The sequence below is a fragment of the Solanum tuberosum genome, unplaced genomic scaffold (genome assembly GCF_000226075.1).
Source record: "Solanum tuberosum cultivar DM 1-3 516 R44 unplaced genomic scaffold, SolTub_3.0 scf00071, whole genome shotgun sequence".
NCBI classification, from domain to species: domain Eukaryota; kingdom Viridiplantae; phylum Streptophyta; class Magnoliopsida; order Solanales; family Solanaceae; genus Solanum; species Solanum tuberosum.
Window position 1 is genome coordinate 136,164 of NW_006238997.1, and position 14,307 is coordinate 150,470.

The 14,307-nt window shown below is 37.0% G+C and overlaps 1 protein-coding gene across 1 annotated transcript; it reads right to left on the reverse strand.

Moving 5' to 3' along the window:
- Positions 1 to 235: 235 nt before the first annotated feature.
- On the reverse strand, positions 236 to 14,005 carry LOC102588220 (diaminopimelate epimerase, chloroplastic). The gene is made up of 9 exons (XM_006345598.2): positions 13,669 to 14,005; positions 12,517 to 12,684; positions 9,963 to 10,033; positions 9,116 to 9,173; positions 8,637 to 8,816; positions 7,990 to 8,074; positions 856 to 915; positions 671 to 744; positions 236 to 536 (listed from the first exon to the last, which is right to left on the reverse strand). The coding sequence occupies exons 1-9, from the start codon at positions 13,948 to 13,950 to the stop codon at positions 423 to 425; spliced, it is 1,092 nt and encodes a 363-aa protein (XP_006345660.1). The 5' UTR covers positions 13,951 to 14,005; the 3' UTR covers positions 236 to 422.
- Positions 14,006 to 14,307: the final 302 nt, after the last annotated feature.

Below are 14,307 nucleotides of genomic sequence, written 5' to 3' on the forward strand. Positions count from 1 at the left end.
GGCCCGGGCTTGATCTTATACATGGTATGTATGGGTCTGCATCTAATGTAATTCGCCTAAGCTCAACACAACCCATTTGTTCTATAGTGTGAGTGTCCTCCACGAGAAGAACAGCCTCCTCCGTTCAGTGATGATACTTGTACTACTTCAAGGAGCCAATATGAAACTAATGTACTTTCTCCGCGTCCTTGAAATGACTAAATTGGAGAAAGTAAAAGTTCACAGCTTTGAGAAATCACAACAAAAGAATTTCAATTTGAGGCAACGATGAAAGTAATGTGGTTTATCCAAAGATCAATTTGTCTGCTTTACTTTCATTCTCCAACGAAGTTGGCAAAGATTTGGAGCAAATTTATGAATTCTGGAAGATCAAAATAAACTTACAGAAAGGATGAAGTACAAATAAACTTACATTTAGGGGCTTAAAGAGGAGCTGACCCATAGAAAACTACCTCTGCTGGCCCCGTCATGTATATATGGTTGTTCTCATTCCACTCAATGTCAAGTGGTCCACCAGGCAGATCAACAGTACAACGCTGCTTTGGTAACGGGGAAGAGCAATGATCAAAGGAGCAATCAGTAACGCAACAAATGGGAAAGACGGTCACACATACTTGACATGATTTTAGTTTTTTCCAGCATTAAAACCCAAAAGTAATCAACTTCTTACCCTTGCAGCACGACCCTCAAGCACTGCTGCAACAACAACGGCACAAGCTCCTGTCCCACAGGCAAGTGTCTCGCCTATACTCGAAAAGGGATAAATTCACAGTTACATTTAGCAAGTAACGGCACCAATCTAATACATCAAATTATTTGTAAGGTGAAGGTTTCCTTTTTGTTCAGAAAACAAACCTGCACCACGTTCCCAGACACGCATTTTAAGGTGTGTTGGGGAGAAAACTTGAACAAATTCTGCACATCAACCAAATATGTCAATGTTTACCCAAAAGATGCAAGAAAGGAGTTCATGAAATAATAACAAATGAAACACCACGACCATAAACACACATTTGGTAATCCTTCTTTATCTGCATCAAAGAGCAGCAAGTGCTTGAAACACAAAAATCGAGTGCACTCTTAAATCTTAATCAGGAAGCTACATTTTAAACACAGACGATAAACTTAAAGATTGCATCACCCTACACCTATAATGATACTGGAAGTGCACCTAAAGCCCTTTATTGCCAGACAAAAACACTGCTGTTGGATAATGCATGCCAAATGACAAGCACTCAGTCACTTTACATAAGAAATGTTAATCCGGTAAATAAACCATGAACGGCTTGTCAAAGTAGAGCACATACAACCGAACTGATTAACTAAAAACAGAACCTTTTTTTGGCTAACGTGCAGTCTTCATCTCTTTCTAAAGCCACATTATATAATGTTAGACCAGTTCTACTACATTTAGTACATTTCCAAATACTGAAATTGCATTTTCGTTTAAAACCCCCCAAAGAAACAAACAAATCGTACACTGTAGACAAGTTGCATCCTTATATTTCATTTATATTCTCCCTCAATTTTTTTGTTTATTGTTTACTCTTGTTTCCGTTTACTTTTAACCTACTTTTAGTTACTTCTCTTTTCACCTTCCTTTATCTTCCTTTCCCCTCTTCCCATCCTTTTTTCTTCCTTCCAACACCATCTCAAATTTTTCAGTTTGTTATATTGCATTTAATTGTTACTTTTATTTCCACTTAAGCATCGTGAATGGCTATAATATTTTTTAATTAGCTTCTATTAGTTGAAAAGTGTCCAACTACTGTTTTCCACTCCATAAATCAGCTTATTACCTTCAACAGAGTTGCAGACACCACCACGTGCTATTACAATTACTGGTCACTCTGAGACCTGAATTGATTATTCTTCAATTGCCGGCATTTCTCTACTCTCTAGTGCGAGGTTCCTCTAGTTGCATTTAGCTAGGATTTTTTATCAACATTGTTTCATCACCCTTATCTGGAAATCGCATGATAAAGAGATAACCAATCTAGCCAAAAAAATAATATCAGAATCTATCATATATAAGACCTTCATCCCACTTGAGTACCATATCCCATCAAAGTAACTACGTACGATCGATATCCTTGATCTACCACTATGAAATATCCAGTAGAAGTAGAAACATGTACAGGCAAATAAAGTGACTCACATACCATATCCAACTCGAATGATGGACCCTCTTGCCCTCACACTGCTCAAATCCCTCATATCGAATCATCTCTAAATCCTTGAAAACATCTATCACTTTCTGAAATTGAACACCAGAAGCAGCAACTTGAGGAACTCCCATGCGAATAAAAAAGATCAACCCTTTGAGAAACATTCTCACTCTCTCAGCCTCGGTAGGAAGTTACATTGAAGTGTGTCTAACCAAGACATAGAATTTAACCTCATACTTGTCACTGTTATTTCCTCTTGTTGCAAACCCTCAAGTTCAGTCCTCTTACACTCCCTCTCATTGAGTGGAACAAACCACCTGAGTAAACAAAGTCCATGAGAGTGGAGATGGTCTAGTTGGCCTACTATTAATGTAATATCTCCACCACTACTTGATAGGGCCAATATTATGAAACGATGTATAGTTAACTCCATGGGACTCCACTAATCAAAGATTGTGCAACCCCTCGTAAAAAGTGATATAAATTCATACGCATTCTCACTGAAGATACTAGTATAGGTTGGAGGATTCATCATCCTGACCCCTTCAAACACTTTCTGCTCATCGACGGTCATGATAGGCCTCTTATCAAACGTAGTGCAACACAACCTCTAACTTGACCTCACCCCTGCATCTACCTCATTCAATAAACCTAGCAGCGGGTGTGTGTACAAACTCTTGATCTTTGATCACGAATGCACGAGTCCTCATCATTTGTGAGAGAATGAGACAACAAGAATACAATTTCAACAAAGTCAAATGCGCACGATAAGGAATGAAAGGATAGAAGTTCCCTAAATGTCTTATAGCCTCTCAAAGATAAGCATGGACGTCATCATACCGATCCGCAAGACTCTACTAGTCATTGCTCTTATACTCGTGAGACCGATGAACCTAGTGCTCTGATATCAAATTGTCATGACCCAAAGTTTACATGTCGTGATGGCACCTATGTTCCCAACCGATAGGTAAGCCAACCCACTAGTTTTACCAATTTAACTAAATAATTAAGATCAAAAGATAAACAACAAGTAGAATACCTCAAACACTAAGTCTTTCATAAGTATGAAATGTGGAAAAGCTAAAATACCACCCAAAATTTTGGTGTCATAAGTACAAGAGCTTCTAAAATATGTTGCAAGTCTAAAATTAAAATGACAAGTCTAAATGTAAGAAATATCTTATCTGAATACTAAAACAACAAAATAAATAATAAGATAGAGGGAGGTGTAGGCTTCGGAACAGCCAAGCAGTTCACCACAACTCCGAGATACTCCAATCTCGGACTCAAAAAGCTCCACGAGGTGTGCTCGTATTCGGAATCGAATCTGCACCATAAAAGAGTGCAACAAGTGTAGTATGAGTACGAAATCACGTATACTCAGCATGTCTCATAGATAGACAACGATAAAGTAGTGACATGAGTATATAAGAAAACTATCCTGTAATTTTACAAGTCTACATTATACTTATAAGTCAAGTTTCATCAAATAGGGATAATCAAAGGCCAGGTAATGTCCCACCACCAATTAAACACATAATCAAATAAGAATAAACGAAGTAATGCAATACCATGAACTGATATGCCTCAGATGCCAAGTACTCTCTAAACCGTATATACACGATACTTCTCGAAAATACATCGAGAGTTCGTGACCCAAGGGGAACTCGCGAGGTCCATATACCGACATGGACGATCTCCACGTGTCTGCGCAGACGATCTCAACGCACTATCATAAAATCCCAGCTCGGATAGTAGTCTCCACGTGCCCAACTTATAATCACAAAATCAAACAATCCAAGCTCCACGTGCCCAATTTACACCTAATCTCATGTCAATGCATGTGTACAATATGATATCAATAACAAGGGATGATGATGCATTTCAATCAATCAAATATCGGTATGACATATAATCACCTCAACTGTCACAAATATACGGGTTCAATAAAGAAACACAACAATACGAAAGAACACAAGTCAATAATACATCAGCTAATGCTCATATGTTTTGGCATTCTCAAATTACAATGTCATTCTATAGTAATAAACTCTCCCTTTATAACATCGAGACTCATACCAATGTCCATCACACCATTGGTACGAAACCCCATCTTTCGTTCTTACCCATTGTCTATTCCATTTTTAATCTTTAATTAGAAAAACATCCTTCAACAAAGTCGGAAAGTCTTAACATACCTTGAATGCCGAACATGAATCCTTAAGATTTTGCCTATCCCTTTCGTAAAGCTTCAGAATATTCGCAATCTATCAGATAGTCATTATTCGTAAGTAAACAAGTCCGTAGACTCTCATATTACTATATGTCTATCCTAAACCCACAAACTCACCCAAATCTATAAGCAATTTTCTAGACCTCAAAACCTAGGGTTAAATCTTAATTCCTCCAAATAATATAACTCTAATGGTATTTATATAATACAATACACCTAATATTTAATTACATATACCAATATATCAAATTAGGTGTATTGTATAAATACCATTAGAGTTATATGATCTGGAGGAATTAAAACTTAACCCTAGGCTTGAGGTCTAGGAAATTGCTTATAGATTTGGGTGAGTTTGTGGGTTTAGGATAGACATATAGTAATATGAGTGCCTACAAACATGTTTACTTAATAATAACTATTTAATAGATTGGGAACATTCTGAAGCTTTACGAAAGGGAAAGGTGAAATCTTGAGGATTTGTGACACGTGTTCGGTATTCAAGGTATGTTAAGACTTTCAAACTTTCAGACTTCGTTGAAGGACGTTTTTCTAATTAAAAATTAAAAATGGAATAGACAATGGGTAAGGGCGAAAGATGGGGTTCTTGTACCAATGGTGTGACGAGCATTGGTACGAGTATTGGTGTTACAAATGGAAAGTTTATTACTATCGAATGCCGGATTGTAATTTGAGAATGCCAAAGCATATGGGAATTAGCTGAATGTATTATTGACTTGGGTTCTTTTGTGTTGTGTTTCGTTATTGAACCCATATATTTGTGATAGTTGAGGTGAGTATATGTCATACCAATATTTGACTGATTGAAATGCATCATCATCCCCTGTTATTGATATCATATTGAACACATGCATTGATATGAGATTGAGTATAAGTTGGGCACATGGAGATCGTCCGTGCCGAAGATTGTTCAATTGTATGATTATAAGTTGGGCACGTGGAGATCGTCCGTGCTGGGATTGTTTGATTTTATGATAGTGCGTTGCAATCGTCCGCATAGACACGTGGAGATCATCTGTGTCGGTATATGGACCTCGCGAGTCCCCCATTGGTCACGAACTCTCAATGTATTTCAAAGAAGTATTATGTATATACGGTAGAGCATCTTAGGCATATCATTTCATGGTGTTGCATTGTATTGCATCTCATTACATCATTTATTCTTATTTGATTATGTGCTTAATTGGTGGTTAACGTTACGTGACCTTTGATTATATCCCTATTTGATGAAACTTGTCTGATAAGTATAACGTAAACTTGTAAAATTAAAGGATGATTTTCTTATATACCCTTGTCACTACTTTTTCGCTATTGGTCTATGAGACATGTTGAGTATACGTGGTTTCGTACTCATACTACACTTTTTGCACTCTTTTGTGGTGTAGATTTGATTCCGAATACGAGCACACCTCGTGAAACTTTTTGAGTCCGAGCTTGGAGTATCTTGGAGTTGTGGTGAGCTGTTTGGCTATTCCGCAACCCACACCTCTCTCTATCTTATTATTTATTATGTTGTTTTAGTATCCAAACAAGACATTTCTTACATTTAGACTTGTCATTTTAGTTTCAGACTTGCACCGTATTTTAGAAGCTCTTGTACTTATGACACCAAAATCTTGGGTGGCATTTTAATTTTTCCGCATTTCATACTTATGAAAGACTTAAGTGTTTGAGGTTTTTTTTTTTTTGATAAGGTAACTTTATATTCACATCAAAACTCATCAGCAAGACCTGATGAGGTGGGATTTACATCCCCCAGGGGGTAATATCAAAAGCCAAAAACTGGGCAAAACTTTACAATTGAACTATAAAATCCCCTAACTATCTACCTCCCCCACCAAATCCTGTTTACACCAAAAATACAGCAGGCTCAAGCTATTCATCTTGATTTTCTGAGTGCTGTTAAGTTTCCCATCATGTGATCTTTCATTTCTTTCCTTCCACAATGTCCACCAGATGCAGGCTCGGATGCATTTCCACCAGTCCTCTTTGGATCTTCTTCTTCTGCCCACTCCTTCCCACTGTCTCAACAACTCTAAAGTAGTCTTGGGCATTACCCAGTTAACTCCAAGTGTACATAAGAACATGTTCCACAGATTTGCAGCTGTTCTGCAGTGTAAGAATAAGTGACTATTAACTTCTGCCTCTTCCCCACACATGAAACACCTTGAGCAAATCTGTATACCTCTTCTTTGTAACACTTCATGAGTTAGACATGCTTTCCTAATTGCCAACCAAATAAAACCTGAGACATTGTGAGGAATCTTGATTTTCCAGATTAGTTTCCAAGGCCATTCCATTTCCATAGCCTGATTAGAGTTTAAGCTCCAGTAACAAGACTTCACAGAAAAAATCCCTTTCTTGTGCATTTTCCAGATTGGAGTATCAGGACTTTCAGTGACACCTGGAAATGCATTTAGTGTGTGTAATAACCCTGCTATTCTATTTGTTGTTTATCTTTTCACCTTAATTATTTAGTTAAATTGGTAAAACTAGTGAGTTGGCTTACCTATCGATTGGGAACATAGGTGCCATCACGACATGTAAATTTTGGGTCGTCTAGTGCGAGGTTCCTCTAGTTGCATTTAGTTAAGATTTTTTATCAACATTGTTTCATCACCCTCTTCTGGATTCACTTCATACCATATACAACGAGCCAAAGGTACCCAATTATAAATAGTGTACATCTTGCTAGACATTACTTAGGCATGACATGGGTTTCTGAATGATCCATATCAAACCTTTTGACAGGCTGATATTATTCCTTCAGTTGAGCAATTATTGGCAAGGACAGAAATATAGGTATGCTGCAAAAATTAGCTGCCATGCATATGACCAATATTTTTCAGGTGTCGTACTTCCTAGTGTTGGTCTACGAAGGCTATGGAAGATTAGTTTTAGGAATTTTCAACCTTCCATTTCCTTTCTAGAGAAATTCCAAGGGGTATAAATAGAAATCTTTAACTTTTTGGAATGAGCAGGAGATAACTATATTCTTGAAATATAACTTCTCGAAACTCATGGCACAGACCATGGGCCAGATTTCTTGGACTCAGACATACGCAAGGTGCTACAGCCATGGTTTCCTTGGCTGCAGCGCTTCCTGAAGAGATTTTCAAACTTCTATTTCATTTCTAGGCAAATTCCAACAGAATAAATAGGACAATCCGTCATTTTGGAAAGAACTTTTGGCATAAGGAGGGAAAAAGGAGAAGTGGGAGTCAAGGCCTTATCATTTCATCGCCCTAAGGAAGTTCTACCTAATAGCAAAGCCAAAAGGAAAAAGAAAAGGAAAGTGCAGATCAATGAGTTATGATGAATTCGGTTGGCAAAGTTCAGAATCAGTGTATGACTCTGGTAACAAGCTTGAACAATGTGATCAATGTGAAACTAAATTCTGCTTTCTCACAACTACTATTGGATTAGGGAGATTTTCAAATGAAATATCATGCTAATATCTTGGTTTGCAGTTCAAATACTTTTTGAAGAAAATATAACAAGGCTGACATGAAGATCAACTCCTGCATCAATAAAGATATTAAGTTTCTTCATGCTAAGATTTAAACGGACCTGTGTTAGTGCGAGCAGGAAACATCTCATGATGTTCAAACTTTGGACCAATGTCTGCTAATTTTAGTTCATCTACTTGCAACTCCTGTTGCATGATAAGCAGAAAACGAAAGCAATTAAAACCTAATAAATGGGAGAGACATAAAGCCCTCAGTGAATTTTTTTCTATTTCTGCACAAGCAGATGTTTACTGTTAAATAATGAATCACATAACCACTAAATTGAAACAGGAAACAGAATGACTAGTATTCATAGGAAAAAGATGATATTAATATCCTATGAAATACCTTACTCCATTTCATCTTAAGAATATAATAGAATGATTGACCTGTTATCTTAAAATAAAACATGGCATATTTTAAGAGGCCGTTTTTACAGAGAAAACAGCTTGGTACAATGTTTAGCACTCTCATGTTCAACTTACAATCCAAAATATAAGGTAAAGAGGACAAGGCATTAGGCATGGACAAAAGAATTGTGTGAAATAAGAGAAGTTATCCATTCTTTTCATAGGCTAGAGTCCTGAGCCTTTTAGAGATAACGGAATATTTTATTATCCCTATACAACAAAGTTCATATCAACTGTAGCGCCATTGCCTTTGATTCCACAAGAATTGCAACAAATAGCACTAAACCAAAGAAAATACCTGGCTTTGTGCTGTACCAAAAGTGACACAATGGGGATTCCCCATGCTAACACAGGTTACATTCCATGTGCTTCCATCTACATCTAGACTTGATTTAACGACAGATTGATCTCTGTTAGGGAGTAGTTTAGTGGGCACATCTGCTGCCTTTAGAATGGGCTCACCCATGTCAACCCTAACCTGGAATTAGAAACAACTATTAAGTTTTAAAAAAAAAAAAAAGGAAACCATGTGATTGCCTTCCCAATTAATTCAAAATAATCTGACATCAAACTTCAGTGACTTCAGTGTTGAATGCCTAACAGCATGCAGCTCCTTCAATCAATCAACCAACTAAGTGGCAATCCCAATCTAGTTGGGGCGCCTATATGATCTTTTTGAAAAAGAGGTGTGCTATATGATCTGATGTATCCTTTTGCTCTATCCATGCAAAATAGAGCCCTTAAGCTAGCAAAATGGCTGAGAAAAATGGAATTTACCTTTCCATCATCTTGGATTTCAGGAACAATAAGTCCAGCCCCTGTATGTATGGTGAAACTACAAAAAGAGATGACAGTCAGTCAGCCAGACTAATAAGAAAATCAAATTCACTAGATGCCATAATACTATTATTGAATTTAACAAAATATCAAGATTGGTGAGCCACAACAATCAAATCGATAGTTATTCAATCAATTAGTCCTACCAACCAGGATCAGATTAAGTGTACTGAACAACAAAGTGATGATTCTTATCACTGTTCAATTCATGCAGAGATCTGATGGTCGTATTCACACAACTGTTAAATTTCAGCTGTCCCAAGATGCATTTATATCCTGAATAATGGCCTATTAAAACAGCAAACCATCCAAGCCACTAGAATATGTTCAGTTATACAGCTATTGAAACACCAACCAAATAGCATATGGTGCTTAGGATCTCTATGTAGAGCTTTTCATGATGCCACTTCAAATAATAAGTAGCACAAATATTATATAAAGAGGGAACCTTAAGCAGAAAAAGAATTGAAAAAGAAAAACTAACTATGTTGCTTGACAGTACAAAATTCTCAGACGTGAATGGCATGATCAAGTTATGGAAGCAGTATTGATGTTCCATGATGGTTCACGATATTTGCTAATCTTAAATTCGTCAAGCAAATTCAAAATTGACCCCTCCAAAGCACCAAATAAGTAAGTTTAAAGAAGCTTCAAATTCCCCAGAAGTTTTCAATACAAAGAAACAAGTAAGTAATTCAACAAATATAAAGCAGTAAATACCAGGCAGATGTTTGAGACTCTATAAAGTAGATTACTGTACATAGAGAAACAAATAGGATATAAATACCTTTTCTTTCCGTGGAAGTTCTCAAGCTCAGCAATAAATTTGGCAAGGCATCGAATTCCATTACCACACATCTGTTTGTAGACAAAAGGAAATATGTAATGAACCCATATTGTATTCAAATGGATAATTGGAATTACAAATATAAGAGTTCACCATTATAATTACTCCAAACTAGTAACAAATCTTCCAAGGGAAGAAGAAGAAATAAAAAGAAGAATGGAGGGAGGTTCCAGAATTAGTCTAAGCAACTAAGAAATAAAGAGACGACTTCATAGCATAAACCCTAATTGATTATTTCCCTCTTCAATATATAGGCATCTTCCCGGGGTCCCAAATGTAATTTGACATCTTCTCACATGCGTCCTCCATCTTAGTTACATTCATAACAATTCTCCCCACCTCAATAAGAACCTTGTCCTCAAGGTTCGAGTTTAGCCGTAATGAGACCAAAGTGTTGTCTTGTTCCTCTTTATAAGTGTTAACAACCCAGAGGAATTCCTTAGACGCTTCAATATCCAAAGCAATTTTCAACAATGATTCTTCGTTTTGCTTTTCAAACCAGAGGATGCATCCATGTCTAACAAGATATACATCAAGGAGTTTCTTGGGAGATGAAGATGGCAGAACTAAAGGACCAACTTTGAACACCTTATGGAGCTTTGAACTGAGGGCATTGAGAATTGTTGGATCCAACTCCTCTAAGACATTATGAATTGATGGCATTGGCATCTGTACTCTGTAGTCCAAAAAGCACTCAAAGGGACTGCCACTTTCTCAACCAACTTGAACCAAATCCTTCCAGCATCCAACACAAAATCAACTTCCAGTAGGTTACATTCATTGTGGGGTGACTCTTCTAAAGATATAACCAACACTGCATATCTCTTCCCAATTTCAAAAGCATCCAACAAACACTTAATCTTGTGTTGAGAGCAAGACCACATCTTTAGTCCAATGGAAGCCCCACCAGCTTTCCCTAGCATTTCATAGAATTTGGAGCAATTTTCAGACAATATCCAGCTAACATAATCTTCAACGCATTATTTGTTGCCTGCAACTCACTTTCGACAAAATCAGCAGCTGCACAAATATGCAAAAAGATTGCTGCTTGTAGCATTTTCATAATCTCCATCTGCTCGCTGATTGCAATAATTATTTTGTCAATATCCTCAATAGTCGGAGCCTTTTGCCCGACTTCCCTTGCAGCTGATGTAGTTCCCAAAGCATCAATAATAGTGTTGTCGTGGTGTTTGCACCTTCTAACTGTAACATTTGATCACGGAGAGGCAAATGGCAACTTTCAAGCTGGTCGACTTGCTGTTCATAGAGCATTTGCTTTCGTGAATATGGTATAGTAGCTCTTTTGTTTTGTTCACCAATAAAAGCTTTTGCTCTTTCAACCTCCGGGCAATCTTAAAACTGTCTTTTTCTCAAGCATCATTCCATCTTGGATCCACGAGTGATCAAACTTGTGAATTGGAAATTTGAGATGAAATTGCTCGAACCAACCAAGTTTCACGCTAACCTTGTCATCAGAAAAGATATGGCTGCTCCTTTTTAAAATGATTGTAACTGGATATCCTAATGACATTAACCCACAAAAGAGTCTAATAAAAATCTCAAAAATGATCGATAAGACTACTACTGAGCAGTCATCAATCCATTCAACAATTGAGTGACCACTAGACAGATGAAGGCACTGGTTAAGATCAGCAGGTGGAGCTGGTCTAAAAATACTACTGTTCCATTTCTCAGATTGAGGGCCATCATTCAGAACACCATGGACAAAGCTTATATCAGAATTCATGGTCACACCAGCTCCTTGATTTATATCATCGCTGCAAGACCGTTTGGGGTTACCCAAATGTCAAAATACTGTTCTTGCACATTGTTTTTTCACAAAAATATGCAATACTTGCTCAGCAGAGAAGACAATAAGCCCGGGCCAATTGCCACTTTGCAAAACCCCTGCTGTTAGACTGATCTCGACATTAGATTTATACCACAAATAAACAGGCACCTCTCCTGTGGTATTTAGCTGCTCCAACAACCCAAGCACAGTAAAACTACTGTCTCCATGTGAGGAAGCAACTGCAGTGTAGGGCTTCCAGGACAAGTTGAAGTTGCAAAAATAGAAGTACTGGAGGAAGTCATATGCATCAATATACTTCTCTAATGCACAGGGTGAAACAGACCCAACAGCATGGTTAGCAGATATGCAAGGATATTCAATATATACACTGATATCTTTACACATGTCACAAAGAAAAATGACAACATCATGGTTCTTCTGAAGTCCTTTTTATATTTTCTTGCCACCAAATAAGGAAAGCAAGGGCATGACTAAAGGAAATTCAACAAAAGTAAGGAATCAGAAAGATAGAGAGAGAGGGAGACAGAATGGACAGCAAGATACATTTCAACACGTTCTATCATTCTCTCAATCATAGATGTGCAAACACAAAGACACCATGTTTAGAAGTCAAATAGGTCAGATTACTTCTTCCCGAGACAGATGCAATCAATTCTAGATTCAAAGAACAGGTGCTGTTACCTCTGGCTCACTTCCGTCTGAATTGAAGATTCTCATGGTATAATCAGTGCCATTGACACCCGGCATTGCAAATATTACCCCATCCGCACCAATACCGAAGTTTCTATCACACAGTTTCACAGCTTGATCAGGACTGACCTTAGGTTCTGTTGTATCTCTATTGTCAACCTACTCAAAACAAGCATATAAAGGATAAGCATCTAATCAAAGAACCATGGCTCTTTCCCACCCATACTTTTATGTGTATTTCCCCAAATGTCAAAATTCCAGGTATAGACTGCTATTTGTGATTCATAAACATAGGGTTTTGGTCTCAAGACCTTAACTATTGTGAGCTTAATCAAATAAATAATATACCCAACTTTCAACATTGTAAACTGTCAATTGTTTATTAAAAACCAGCAATATTCCAGCAAAAATTGTGAGTTATCTTCCGCAAGATTGCATTTTTTTCCAAGACTAAACTCTAAACAAGTCATCACTAGGGTAAAAATCCATCCTTTTTACATGTTATTGAACAAGAAGCAGCATTTTAGCATATTGCAAAGACAGGAAAAGAGAACGGCAAGAAAGATAAGGCAATTCAAGATAGAGGGAAAAAAAGAAGAAGCTCCAAGATGTATAAAAGTGAGATAATTTCACCGTATTCAAATTAAAAGGCACGAGAAAGATACTTAAATACTCCCTTAGTTCCAATTTATATGCAACTCTGTTCGTTTTTGAATGTCTATAAGAGCTCTACATCATTCTATTGTTACTATTACATACAACTTTCAAGAATTCAAATTCCTTTATTAAATTTTAAAGTTAAAACTTTAAAGTCATGCTTTCTGTACCAAACAAATTTTACAACTAAAAACTAACTTTTCAATTATTTTCTTCCACTACTATCATACACAAGGAAAATTAACATCTTAAACTTTGTATTATGTCAAATACCATCATCTTAAACTTTGTACCAAAAGATTTCAATAGATAAACTGTGAATTTGATCATTAGTGGAACTAGTATTTAAAGGGAGAACAAATTAGTAAAATGTGGGGAGAAAAAACAATAGCTGGAAACCAATGCAGCAAGTTTCATCTTTTACTTGCAAATTCCTCGTAAATTAGAAAAAGCTATATTCAATATTGAGCATTGTGTATGTATTACCAGTATGAAGTCGTTGCCCAGGCCATGGTACTTGACAAAGTGAACAAAGTCGCTTTCTTTACGATCAAGGAAAGAAGCCGAAGAGCTATTCTCCGGAACTTCGATTTTCATTGATGATACCGCAGAAATCCGGAAACTAGGGCACTGTATGGCGGCGAATTTGAGCTTGTTCGATTGTAAAGTGAATGGAGAAGAGATTCGATTGGGATTAGCGGAAAGGGAAGAAAGAGACCGGCGGGTTGGGGTTGTGAGAGGCACTGTAATGGCGGCGGCTATCGCCATTGAAGCAGTTGGTCAGCTCTTACAGTCAGGTGACGCTAAATAAAAAGTATAAGAGTTTGTGAGGTAATTTTCATATATATATATATATACTAGTAACGAAAGCCCGGGCGCTGCCCGGGCCCAACATTAATAAAGTTATATTGTTATTCTCTCCGTCCCATATTAGATGAGAATCTTACTAAATTTTTATTTTTCATATTATTTGAGCACTTATTAAATTAGGATAGAATTAATTAATTCTTTTCCATTTTACCCCTACAATTAATATGACCATTCCTATATTGTATGTGTATTTTTTGTAACTCATTTCAATGTGCATTGATATAAAGAAAGGGCAAAATGGTGAAGTCTTCCAAT

Bases quoted from the DNA above. Each gene is read 5' to 3' on its own strand.
- LOC102588220 (XM_006345598.2), bottom strand. From the start codon at position 13,950: ATGGCGATAGCCGCCGCCATTACAGTGCCTCTCACAACCCCAACCCGC. The intron at 10,034-12,516 runs GTAACAGCACCT...GTCTACAAACAG, and splicing joins CAGACGGAAGTGAGCCAGAG to ATGTGTGGTAATGGAATTCG. The intron at 745-855 runs GTTTGTTTTCTG...TTTCGAGTATAG, and splicing joins TGTCTGGGAACGTGGTGCAG to GCGAGACACTTGCCTGTGGG.